A 12,901-nucleotide genomic window follows, 5' to 3' on the forward strand; every position below is an offset into this window, starting at 1 on the left:
GTGGTAGAAGGTGTGGTGTCGTTTGTTAATGGTGAATGAGGATGAGAAAGATGAAGGTGGAGGAAAAAGTTTGAGCTTCTTAAATGGAGTTAAGTGAGATGAAGGAGATGAAGTTAACGCCGACCTTTTTTTAAATCTAACTCAACAAGTGAAAATAATAAATAGGAGCTGACACAATCCTACTATTGCTCAATATTACAATAACACCACTAAACCAACGAACTACAATACATTAATCTAATAGATCAACCAGAACATCCTCGTATCATAATTAGGTGTCAGGATACCTTCCATTAAATTAGGATGTAATGCAGCTAATGACCTAATGTCAATTATTGTAGGCATTCAGTCCACCACAGACCTATTTTACTTCACAGCAATTATAAAGTGCAATTTATCATTTTTTTTTCTCAATTATTATTATTCTTAATATTTTTATGTATTTTATATAGACTACATCATATATCATGAAAATAATGTGAATATCCTTCTCACCATCAATTTCTTTGCAACCACCTTTCCACATTTTTCTTTAGCAACCTACTTGTATGAATCTCTGAAACTCAAAAAATCTAGTAGCATCATCCAAACACTACTACACCAATTTGCCGCATCATATTTGATTTCAGTGCACCCCTTTTAAAGTTCGCTTCCACAGAGCTGGCGACACCAACGCTGCCGCTGGCGCCCTCCTTTCTCTCTCTCTCTCTTCTACTGTCGATCTCCTCTTTTCAACCCCAATTCAACTCCTCTTTCTCTCTCCTCTTCTCCCACTCCTCAAATCACTCATTTTCTGCTTCCAATTCTTGATTTCTAATTCAATTTCAATCGAATTTGATCGAATTAACATTCAAGAATTCCTCAATTTCATCACCAACATCATCATCATCGTCGTTTTCGTCATCATCGTTTGTTAATGGTGGAATTTGAATTGGGATTGGAATTGGGGTTGGAATTGGAATTGGTGATTGAATTTGAATTGAATTGAGTTGAATTGCGAATCGATCAACCTGGAGAAGATTCATCGTGTGAGGTGTAATCAGAAGAACTGGGGGCGAATCAGTCTCGTCAAAGACCGGCAAATGCCGGTTTAGGGTTCTGGTTTCTCCGCTCAAATGTCCCCAAAACTCACACTCTAGAATACCTTCCACAAATGGACTTTGTTAGCCGACATTCCGCCACACCCACCACCCCTGGTGATCAACACCGTAACCCGGAACCCGCTGTACCGTCTTCGTCTTCCGCCCCGCCTGTTGCTGAGGAGCCTGAGTACCTGGCTAGGTATTTAGTGATCAAGCATTCGTGGCGAGGGCGGTACAAGAGGATTTTGTGCTTGTCTAATGTGGGTATTATAACGCTTGATCCTTCTACATTGTTGGTTACGAATTCGTATGATGTTGCGAATGATTTCGAAGGGGCGTCCCCGATTTTGGGGCGTGATGAGAACTCTGTTGAGTTTAATTTGAGTGTTAGGACTGATGGGAAGGGCAAGTTTAAGTCTATAAAGTTTTCGTCGAGGTTTCGAGCTAGTATTTTGACTGAGTTGTATAGGATTAAGGGGATTAAGGTTGGTGTTGTGGCGGAGTATCCTGTGCTTCATCTTCGGAGGCGGAATTCCGAGTGGGTTCCTTATGTAAGTTTCATTGTTTTAACTTTGGTTTGCTTAATCTTAGTTTGGATTAATTGTACTTGTTTCTTGTTGGATAGTGTGAATTATGAGCTCATTATGTATTGTATCTAGCTGAATTGCTGTATGAATTAATTGTATGTCATTTCATATCTTCTTAAGAGTGTGAGATAAATTGTAGTTGTTCTGGTTTAGGTGAAAAAGAGAATAATTGGAAGGCCACAAAATCACATACAATTTATGGCTATTCCAATTTGGATGTTGTTAGAATGACTTTAAGGGGACATACCTTATGTAGGCGGAAAACGACTTGGCCTATAATTTTAGTCTCTAGTCCTTTGGCCAGATATAATGGAGGTGTTTGTGAAGGTTGGCTACTATGAAAATCTTGGAACGAAAACAATCTTTTGGTGTCTTTTGTCCCTGTCATTATTGTCTTTTTTTGCTACATTATACCCATAGTTTCTATATATATGAAGAGAAGGGGATATCACCTGTTATAACATTCAATTCAGTAGAAATCCTATCTGATTAGGACTGTGGAGCTGATAGATATATGAGGTATTAAGGTATTCCACCTTTGTGGATACTTTCAATGGTGGGGGATTCCTCCCAAATCCTTATGTGCAAATCCTTTCATAAACACTTGAGCAGCTTTAAATACTCATTCTCACCTCTGTCCCAATTATATATAAAACCATTGGTTTCCAAAAAATTAAAGACTTCCTAGGATATTAGTTTTTGATGAACTCAACACTTATGATAAATTTTAGATTCCAAGGTCAAATACTGTCATTTCTCTTCCATTGTGCTTAACTTCTTACTATATTATGTACTTATGTAGATGTCTATTGGAGTGACTAGCTATTGAGGATTCTTTTTGTTTTTGCATTGAGATCTTGCAACTTTCTTGTCTACCCTGCATTTTTTGTTAGTTAAGGTGATGAATTATACTCCATTTCTCCTATTGCATTTGCAAATCTGAAATATCTTCCATTGGTTTGATGGTACAAGACTAGAAGATGAATGTTATTTTGGCCGTCAATGTTATGAACTATGTTGACAATATGCGTGCTATGTTTTTACCATGGCCCACCCTTTTTTTTTTATAGGTCGGATTGGTGTCCATGCTTACTTTATCAATGCAATAAAAGAATAGTTGTTGTGGCTGGAAAGAACTGACTGGCTTATGGCATACACTTTTCATTTAACTGTGGGGTAGATCTGTCGACTTGGCCTTTCTTTAATATTGTGCATTCTTGCTTTTGTGGCCTGTTAAGGACCTGAATTTTCTGTTGGTTAATGCCATGCATACATTCTCTTGATCAATGTTTAGGGATTCCTGGTTGTCTTTGTTGTAGATGGTATAGTTTTTGTAAGAGTGAACACTTGTTTAAAAGGGCCTGATGCTAGGCCCCAGGCAAGAGCAATATGTTAAAAAACTTTTACCTGCTTTAGATTTTTAGGTCCATCACTCTTTAGGATGAATCTAGTGGAGTCATCTATATTTGTTTCATGACAGTAAAATTAAGCTTGTAAACCCAACAGACTGGTTTCATGGGTGTTGCCTCTTATGCTCCACCTCTGTTGTGCCTCTGCTCTGGATTAATTTACTGGGGCCCCTATAGGTGAAAATCTATCATAAGTGTTGTGCCTTTTGAAAACGAATTCTAGACTTATCCAATTTACACTATACCAGAGGAAAAAAATCTGAAAATGTCTGCCGTATGAATTCATTTTGGTTCTCTTCATCTTAATTATTGTGTAGAAGGTGTAAATGACTTAAGACTTTTTATGCATTTTGTTTTTTCGGCTGTTGTCACAAGTTGTTGAAGGGAATTGGGTTTTAATTTTATACTAATAAAGGGGAAGAGTGATTAAAAAGGTTAAATTAGTTAACTGTTTTGAGAGTTATTAGCCCACTTGTTTGCCAGTTTCTTGAAAGTGCAGAAGGGAAGGGTAAGTAGGGAATAATTCCCTTATACTCTTCTTATATTCATTCTCGCTCCCTTCATCTGAGCTCGACTGATCAATGCCTGTTTTGCTTAATGACTCTTCATCTCCTTTTCAACCCTTTCTGGCCCATAGTATCTCATTAACCCCCCTTTTTCTTATGCAGCTCTCATAAACCATGGAAACCTCTTAAAAATTAGTTGCAATTTGTGATGATAAACTAGGGCTGTATTTGTGAGTGTCTGAATCGAATTATGTTCGCCACGACTGATTCAGACATTTAAATGGACATTTTTCAATGATTGGATTTCAAAAAATACTTTATCTTAGAAGCACACTATAGAGCTTAAGTGACCTACATAGAGATATTCAACCTTTCATTTTAGTATGATAAATTCAAGTAAATGCTATTTACTTGCAAGTTGCAACAGTGCAACACTAATAATCCCGGACGAATTTTCTCTCAATGTTTGTAGTTACTCTTTTGTATTGTTTTATAGAATCTGAATATAATTTTCTTTTCAATGTTATTGTACTCCTGTTTTCTTACATTTTTTGTATTGTGTTGGCTCTATTCAGAAAATAAGGGTTACATCAATCGGAGTTGAACTTGTTGACTTGAATTCTGGGAACCTTCGTTGGTGCTTAGATTTCAGAGATATGAATTCCCCTGCTATTATTCTGCTGTCTGATACCTATGGAAGAAAAGGTGGTGAGCATGGTGGTTTTGTGCTTTGCCCATTATATGGAAGAAAGTCGAAAGCATTTCAAGCTGCTTCTGGGACATCAACCAATGTTATAATATCAAACCTGGTATGCATGGTTTCTTAGCTGCATTTTCCGATGATAGCTTCTTGCTGTTACCTTAATCTAGAATCTCTGGTCAGTTAGCTCAGATGCCCTTGGTAGGGGTTAACTCTCTGAGATCTGAAAAATGTTGATTGTATGGAGTTTTCTTTAATGCGTACTTCACTGATCTTATCTGCTGATAAAATTTGTGCAGACAAAAGCTGCAAAAACCATGGTTGGGGTATCACTTTCTGTGGATAGTTCGCAATCGCTCTCTGCTGTCGAGTATATTAAGCAAAGGGGTAGGCGTTTCCTTTTTCTGGTTTAAGCGTTTGATGCGTTATGTCTTAACTTCTTGACTTTATATTCTGCCTCCTGCACCCTTTCTTGACACTGCCTCTCTCTGAAACTGCAGCTAAAGAGGCAGTTGGAGCAGATGAAACTCCCTGTGGGGGTTGGTTGGTGACAAGGCTCAGAACTGCAGCTCATGGAACTGTAAATCTTCCAAGTTTGAGTTTAGGGATTGGGCCAAGAGGTGGGCTAGGGGATTATGGCGATGCTGTATCACGTCAACTAATACTGACAAAAGTCTCTCTGGTTGAGAGGCGGCCTGATAATTATGAGGTATGCAATTGGAAGTAAAGCTGTATATTGCAGCCTCTAAGTTCTCATGAATTTATAAACTACTCATTGATTTTCCATCTATATCCTGCTGTGCTTCTTGCCTCTCCATTTTTATTTTTATGACAATTGTGAATTTTGTATATTCTTGATACATTTTTCTCATCCTTTTTGTTATTTTTGGTTTTGATTTCTGCTCTGTATCCACTGGATTTATAATTTGCTGTTGATAAACATCTTATTCTTGAAGGTTTAGCTTTATGAGCCAGCTGATGTTGTGTACTTGTGTCGTTGATCAATGATCATGGGATGTCCACTATTGTGTTATAAATATTGGGAAATATTGTAATTTCACTTATGCCATCCATATTTTTTGCTCACTTTGTTTTCACTTTAAAAAGGAGTGCATGTCTTTTCGAGGTACAACCATATATATATATATATATATAGATATATGTGTATATATATATATATATAGATATATGTGTATATATATATATAGATATATGTGTATATATATACACATATATGTGTATATACACATATATGTGTATATTTACATATACATATGTATATATACATATATAAAATGACATAATGATGATAAGCATGATAATTATAGTAGTTTAGTAGTAGTAGTAGTAGTTGTGGGAATCACTACATGGGTTTGATACGTAGTGTGGTTTGTATGGAAATTTACATCACAAGTATGCTCTGTATTAGGGGGCGTTTGGTTTGGGATCTTTATTAAAGGGGAATGGAAATAACAAATTCCCTTTGGTGTTGTTTTTTTGGTCACTTTTGTAATTCGCTTTACCTGTTTACCCTCTTTCCATTTTGCCTTCATCCTTGTGCCCATTCCTCACCCCCTAAGGTTTCCCATTCTCATTCTCCACAACCTTTTTGTAGTTCTCTCTCTCTCTCTATCCCCAAAACAAAAATGAACTTCAACAACAAAGCGGCAATCAACAGCCATCCAATCTTCTTCGTTGTCCAAGAGAGAGAAGGACAATGTTTTTTTTCTTTTCTTTCTGTTTCTCCTGTATTAACAAACATGTGAAATTTTTGGTTTTTCTTTTCTTTTTACTTATTTTCATTCCCTCTACCCTATGCAAACAAAACATCTCCTTATTTTCTTTTGCGAGTTTCAAAATTTGGGAATGGCTATCCCATTAGATATTGGAAAGATGTTTGGATAGGGGAACAATCATTTTGTGTCCGTTTCCCACAATTATATGATTTGTCCACTTTACATGATGTTCCCATTTCTGCCTTCCTTGGTGCCATTGTTTCGGATCCAGCATTTAGAATTGGTAAGAATTTTGTTGGATTTTTTTTTTTTTTGGGTTGGGGGGGGGGGGTGGGTGGGGGTGGGGGTAACAGTGGTGGCGTTGGTGTTAAAGAGAGGGGAAGACAAATTTTGGGTTGACACATCTAGAACGATCTGGGAAAGGAAATGAAAAATAACACAACCTAGAAACCACAAAGTGAGTAAAAAAAATATCCTTAAGCTGTTCCTCTCTAGAAATTTACTGCGTATAGTTTGTATTAATTAAAATTGAGTTCTGGTATCTTGCATGTTATTTTTTGCTTGATTTGAAATGTGGAAAATTTTCAATAATTGCAAGTTTATATTATGCAACATGAGCTTATGTTGATGTGTGCAGGCTGTCATCGTTCGTCCATTATCTGCTGTTAGTGCTCTTGTCCGGTTCGCTGAAGAGCCACAAATGTTTGCCATTGAATTTAATGATGGTTGCCCAATTCATGTGAGAGCACAGTGTTTTTTGTACAATTTTGTGATAATTTTGTAAATTTTTTAATGCTGATGCATTTGCATAATCACATTCATATCAACTCTTGGCCCCTTTTGTTGCTAGGTCTACTCAAGCACATCTCGTGATAGCTTGCTTGCTGCAGTTCGTGATCTGTTGCAGACTGAAGTAGGTAGATGTGTTCTTTCTTGATTAACAGCTTTTGACTCTAATTAGTGAAAAGTTATACTAACAAATTATTATTATTATCTGTAAGAAATTGTAAACTTCATTATAGTTTTGATAAGTAGAGCCTTTTTCTGGAATGGAGCAGGTTCAGTGTGCTGTGCCAATTCTACCACGATTAACGATGCCTGGTCATCGCATTGACCCACCTTGTGGGAGAGTTCATCTGCTGAAGTTGCAACATCCTGCTGCTGATATTGAAAGTGCATCAATGCATTTGAAACACCTTGCAGCTGCTGCCAAAGATGCTGTTGCTGAAGGCGGTTCTATACCCGGTTCAAGAGCTAAGCTATGGCGCAGAATTAGGGAATTCAATGCATGTATTCCATACAGTGGAGTGCCTCCAAACATTGATGTACCAGAAGTGACATTGATGGCTTTAATAACAATGTTGCCTGCCACACCAAATCTTCCTCCAGAGTCCCCACCCTTGCCCCCACCTTCTCCCAAAGCAGCTGCGACAATTACTGGATTTATATCATGCCTACGTAGATTGTTGGCTTCAAAGAGTGCTGCTTCTCATGTCATTTCTTTTCCCGCGGCTGTCGGAAGAATAATGGGTCTGCTTAGAAATGGTTCTGAAGGTGTAGCTGCTGAAGCTGCTACCCTTGTTGCATTATTGATTGGTGGTGGTCCTGGCGACACAAGTGCTTTGACTGACACAAAAGGGGAGAGGCATGCAAATTTCATGCATACGAAGGCAGTTTTGTTTGCTCATCACAGTTATGTAGTCATCCTTGTGAACAGATTGAAACCCATGTCAGTTTCACCGTTGCTATCTATGGCAGTAGTTGAGGTTCTGGAAGCTATGATTTGTGAGCCTCATGGAGAAACAACCCAGTATACTGTATTTGTTGAACTTTTGCGACAAGTTGCTGGCTTACGGCGTCGCCTTTTTTCCTTGTTTGCTCATCCTGCCGAAACTGTGAGGGAGACAGTTGCAGTCCTCATGCGCACAATAGCTGAGGAAGATGCCATAGCTGCTGAATCCATGCGTGATGCTGCTTTGCGTGATGGTGCTTTGTTGAGGCATTTGTTGCATGCTTTTTTCCTACCTGTAGGTGAAAGGCGTGAAATTAGTAGACAGCTTGTAGCTCTCTGGGCTGACTCTTATCAACCTGCTCTTGATTTATTATCAAGAGTCCTGCCGCCGGGGCTTGTTGCATATCTACATACGCGCTGTGAGGAAGTTGAAGATTCAAATGATCCATTAAGCACGTCAATCAGTCGGAGACAGAGACGATTACTTCAACAAAGGAAGCGACGGACTGTGAAATCCTCCATAACCGAGGAGCATCTCATGACATCTGCAGATACCAATGATATTGATGATACTGCAAAGCAGACAGATGTCAATAGGGTCCTTGATCAGAGACCGATACCAGAGATACCCGGAGCGCACTCTACACCTGTTCAGACAAGAGAAAACCTGAGTGCTGATATGCCTCCTTCTGCTCCAGTACATGATCATATAGGTTCTGATGTCCCATTTGATGGTCAATCAGCTAATAATGGTCCTTTTGATACTGTTGCTTCAAATTCAGCTGATTCCGATGTGAATGTTGGTGGGCTGCAGAACTCAGGGGTTCCTGCTCCTGCTCAGGTTGTTGTAGAGAGCGCACCAGTTGGATCTGGGAGATTGTTGCTTAACTGGCCTGAGTTTTGGCGGGCATTCAGCCTTGATCATAATCGTGCAGATCTTATCTGGAATGAACGGACTCGGCAAGAGCTTAGGGAATCATTGCAGGCAGAGGTTCATAATCTGGATGTGGAGAAAGAGCGAACAGAAGATATAGTTCCTGGAGTTTCAACCATTGAGAATATGGCTGGGTCAAATGATGTGCCTCAAATATCATGGAACTACTCTGAGTTTTCCGTTAGGTATCCTAGCTTGTCTAAAGAAGTTTGTGTGGGTCAATACTATCTTCGTTTGCTTCTTGAGATTGGCAATAGTGGCAGAGCACAAGATTTTCCACTCCGTGACCCTGTTGCTTTCTTTAGAGCTCTATACCATAGGTTCTTATGCGATGCTGATGTAGGGCTCACTGTGGATGGTGTTATACCTGATGAACTTGGCAAAACTGATGATTGGTGTGATATGGGTAGGCTGGATGGTTTTGGTGGTGGAGGTGGGTCTTCTGTAAGAGAGCTGTGTGCACGGGCTATGGCGATTGTCTATGAACAGCATTGTCTCACTATTGGACCTTTTGAAGGCACTGCTCATATAACTGTGCTCCTAGATAGGACTGATGATCGAGCCTTGAGGCACCGTCTGCTTCTTCTACTGAAGGTACATGTACTTAACTGTTCTGTTTTGTAGTGGTATATCACAATAGATTTTACTTGAAATACATGTGTTAAAAATGCATACATGGTGCAATTATGAAATGGTAGTTGTTTGTGTTAAAGGGAATCTTGCCCCAAAGTATGGTTTGTAGCTTGTTTTCCAATGTTCATATCTCTATATGCTATTATTCTACAGATTCAGAGGATGATCTAATGCCGTACTCTCTGTTAGATGTCCTGTTTGCCTTCTGCGCTGTTTTATGCATTTTCTAATTCCCTCTGTGTTGCAGGTTCTGTCTTGCTTATACTCCCCTTATCTAATGAGCTACGTGTGCTTTTCATATTAAGGCAACATATTAGTCCATTAATTTTTCATTGGTTTTCAACTGTTAGTTATCTATTGTTATGTTGGTCATTTGACAGTCTAAAGATATAAAAAGTATTAGTTTTTGTGTATGGTCTTTTCTTGCATAACATCTAAAAAACAATGTGATGAGCATGTTTTTATGTCTTTGAAATGTTTTGTCCTATCTATTTGGTCATGTTGAAGTGAAACAAATGCTACTCAAATCAACTTTGTTTTGGAAAGAGTGGTAGATAGAGCTGTCTTAATTGTGCAAATTAGAACATAGTTTTGCACTTTAATATACAAACTTTAACTACATATTATTTTACTAATTTGTAGAAAGTAAATGCTATCAATTAAAATGTTATTGAATTAGTGTTTTTTGTAAATTTTTATAACTTAGCTTTTTTTTTTTATTAAAAACTAATTGAATATTTATATATTTAATGTTTAAAATTGAAATTGTGCTAGTCAAATTATTGCATTTTCTTTTTGGTAACAAAGGAAGTATTAAGGTAAAGTGCAACTACTCTGATACATAGCTGTATTTGTAGAGTAGCAATGGAGCTTCTTGGACAATTGAACAGTAAACCACCAGTGCACTAGGGCACAAAATGGTGGAATAAAGATGTAAAAGCAACAATTCAGTAGAATAGAGAATGTAATTGCTTTATTAGCTGTTGGAAAATGTAGAGCTGAAGTAACTATTTCGAATTTTAAGGTGTGAGATAGATAGTGAGAGAAATTTTTTTAGAGGCTAAGTGAAATATTTTAGGATTTATATGACAAACTAGACTTTGAGTATGGTGAATTAGAGATTTATTGGATAGCTAGGAGCCTAGGATGTGACAAGTAATGAGTAAGGACCTCTGTATGGTGAACAACACATTCTTCTTCAAGATACCAACTTTTAGGATGGATGGAGGTGAAAGATTTAGAAAATAAAGGTAGAGGAAACATTGAGTTGATGAAAGTGAGGATAGCAATTAGGCTAGTTAGTATTCTAATTGAGGCGCAAAGACGCTTAAAATAGGTTGGTATTGAACGGTTAGTGAATGTATTAAATAGATTGGAGACAACCAAGATATTAGAGGAAAAATTACTTTGTTACTTGTTTATAAAAACAAAGGATATGCACAAGACTGTTGAAGGATAAAGCTTGTGAGTCATACCATGAAATTGTGAAGAGCATGTGACTGAGCATAGATGGAGGAATTGTTTTATTATTTTGGAGCATCAAGTTTGGTTTATTTTGAGACAATCTAACTTAGAAGCCATTCATCTTCTGAGACAAGTAATGGCTTTTTATAAAAAAGGACTTGCTCATGGTCTTCACTGATCCAAAGAACGCAAAAGCAAGGTGTCGAGAGATGTGCTTTGGTGAGCTATGACGAAGTAAGGTATACCACGTTATGGAGGATTTCTGTAATGGTGGGTTCCCCACAATTATTGCAAGTCCTATCTTCTTTACAACAATTTTGAATGTAGTAATGTGATTGGATTAATATTAAGTACTTAAGTTGGAAGAAAAAATTAGAATCTCGAGGGCTCAGGATGTTGCGCAATTTTATTATTGGGAGGGGGAGGAGCAAGGATGTCGTGACATTAGATGGTAAGGAGTTCCTCGTATATAATTTACAAAGAAGTAAAGATATTTACTAATATGTAACTCATAGTAGAATGGTTTAATGGAGAGCATTGTGGAACAGTAGTGTGCGTTTAAGGTTTCAAAGAGAATTAAGTGGGACGACATCAGACTGATGATATCTTATGATTGAGAATCTTAGAGGGATATGATGATGAATTGCTTTAGATGCTGAGATGGATGTGTGAGTTGCTGAAGTTAGGATACAACAGCTTAAAATCGGCTACGTTAATTTGATCACGTTTTAAGCATCGTAAGAGAACAACTTTTGTGGCCAATGTGGATGGTTTGCGGATGTTGTGGGTTAATATTGCTGTCACAGTTCAAAATCTTGTAAACAAGGTGGTGATGAACTCATGATGCAGTTATGTGACCAAGGCTTATACAGTGGATGGTGGTTGGTTTTGATGATGGAGATTTACAATAATATTAGCTCGTGTGAAGCCAAAGATGACTTAAATAGAGGGAGCTTACAATGATGTGAAGAAAGGGAGTTTGCTAGGGCTTGCTACACTAGGTTGAAGCAAATAGAGTAAGAGAATCTTTATGGATGATATTGAATCATGTATTTGTAGCTGACCCCATCTTTTTGGGATTGAAGCTTTGGTTTTGTTGTTTGGTTATGGCCTTTATCCTCTAATTTATTTATTTTTGAGTGTTTCTAGGGATAGGATTATTACTTATCTTAAGCTTTTGTCTTGTGAGGCAAAATTAACGTATGACTTGTTAATTAATTGCATAAAGATTAAAATGAAGAGCCCCTTAAAAGTTAGGGAGTGTAAAAAAAATAAAATCTCCATCTACGTGCAGTATGTTGTTGGTGTTTGTTTGATATTTGGTTGTGCTAAATGTCATGCCTAGTTTTTACCTAGTTGTTATCTTTGAAATCCTTCCTTGATTATGCTTGGAAGACTTCTATAATGTATCTATTGTTTGGTGTACCTTCTTGCATATTCAATCAAGTGAAAAGCAGATTTCTTACTTCCTATAATGTTGTGTTGCTTGGGAAGAAACAAACCCAAGAAACATTTGAGGAATGGAGCACCCCTTTATTATACTATAGAATTATAAGGTCAAGAGCTCAGTTATTATTTTATTTCTCTCTTGCCAATGTAGAATGTTAGAATCTTTTTAAAGAATTACATGTTTTATTGTGCTGATACTTTTTTATCACTATATATATCTTTTGATTGCCACAGTTTTTTTCTTTATTATTATTTTTTTTTGAAGAGGGGTGGTAATGGTACATGTTTATTTCTACTTTGTTCAGGTGTTGATGAAAGCTTTGTCAAATATTGAGGCCTGTGTCTTGGTTGGAGGATGTGTATTAGCTGTAGATTTACTGACAGTGGTTCATGAAACTTCTGAAAGAACTACCATTCCGCTGCAATCTAACCTTATTGCTGCAACTGCTTTTATGGAGCCCATGAAAGAATGGACGCTCATTGACAAGGATGGTGTTCAAGTTGGGCCAATGGAGAAGGATGCTATTAGAAGGTTGTGGTCAAAGAATGCAATTGACTGGACAACAAAATGTCAGGCATCAGGAATGACAGATTGGAAAAAATTGCGTGATATTCGGGAGCTTCGGTGGGCACTGGCTGTTCGAGTGCCAGTTCTCACTCCTACACAGG

General features: G+C 37.7%; 1 protein-coding gene across 2 annotated transcripts in view; it reads left to right on the forward strand.

Moving 5' to 3' along the window:
* Nucleotides 1–511: 511 nt before the first annotated feature.
* LOC145612599 (dnaJ homolog subfamily C GRV2-like) overlaps nt 512–12,901 on the forward strand; it is a 33,994-nt gene continuing 21,604 nt past the window's right edge. The window contains exons 1-8 of one of the 2 annotated variants that reach the window (XM_081667938.1): nt 512–1,633; nt 4,160–4,393; nt 4,584–4,671; nt 4,785–4,993; nt 6,658–6,759; nt 6,871–6,933; nt 7,079–9,280; nt 12,538–12,900. In XM_081667938.1, coding sequence (XP_081524064.1) covers nt 1,154–1,633; nt 4,160–4,393; nt 4,584–4,671; nt 4,785–4,993; nt 6,658–6,759; nt 6,871–6,933; nt 7,079–9,280; nt 12,538–12,900 — 3,741 coding nt within the window. In that variant the 5' untranslated portion in view covers nt 512–1,153. Of the gene's footprint in view, nt 1,634–4,159; nt 4,394–4,583; nt 4,672–4,784; nt 4,994–6,657; nt 6,760–6,870; nt 6,938–7,078; nt 9,281–12,537; nt 12,901 lie in introns of those variants that run through there. The other variant, XM_081667939.1, reaches the window with a different exon arrangement.

Source organism: Chenopodium album, chromosome 24 (assembly GCF_948465745.1).
Source record: "Chenopodium album chromosome 24, dcCheAlbu1.1, whole genome shotgun sequence".
Classification (NCBI taxonomy): Eukaryota; Viridiplantae; Streptophyta; class Magnoliopsida; order Caryophyllales; family Amaranthaceae; genus Chenopodium; species Chenopodium album.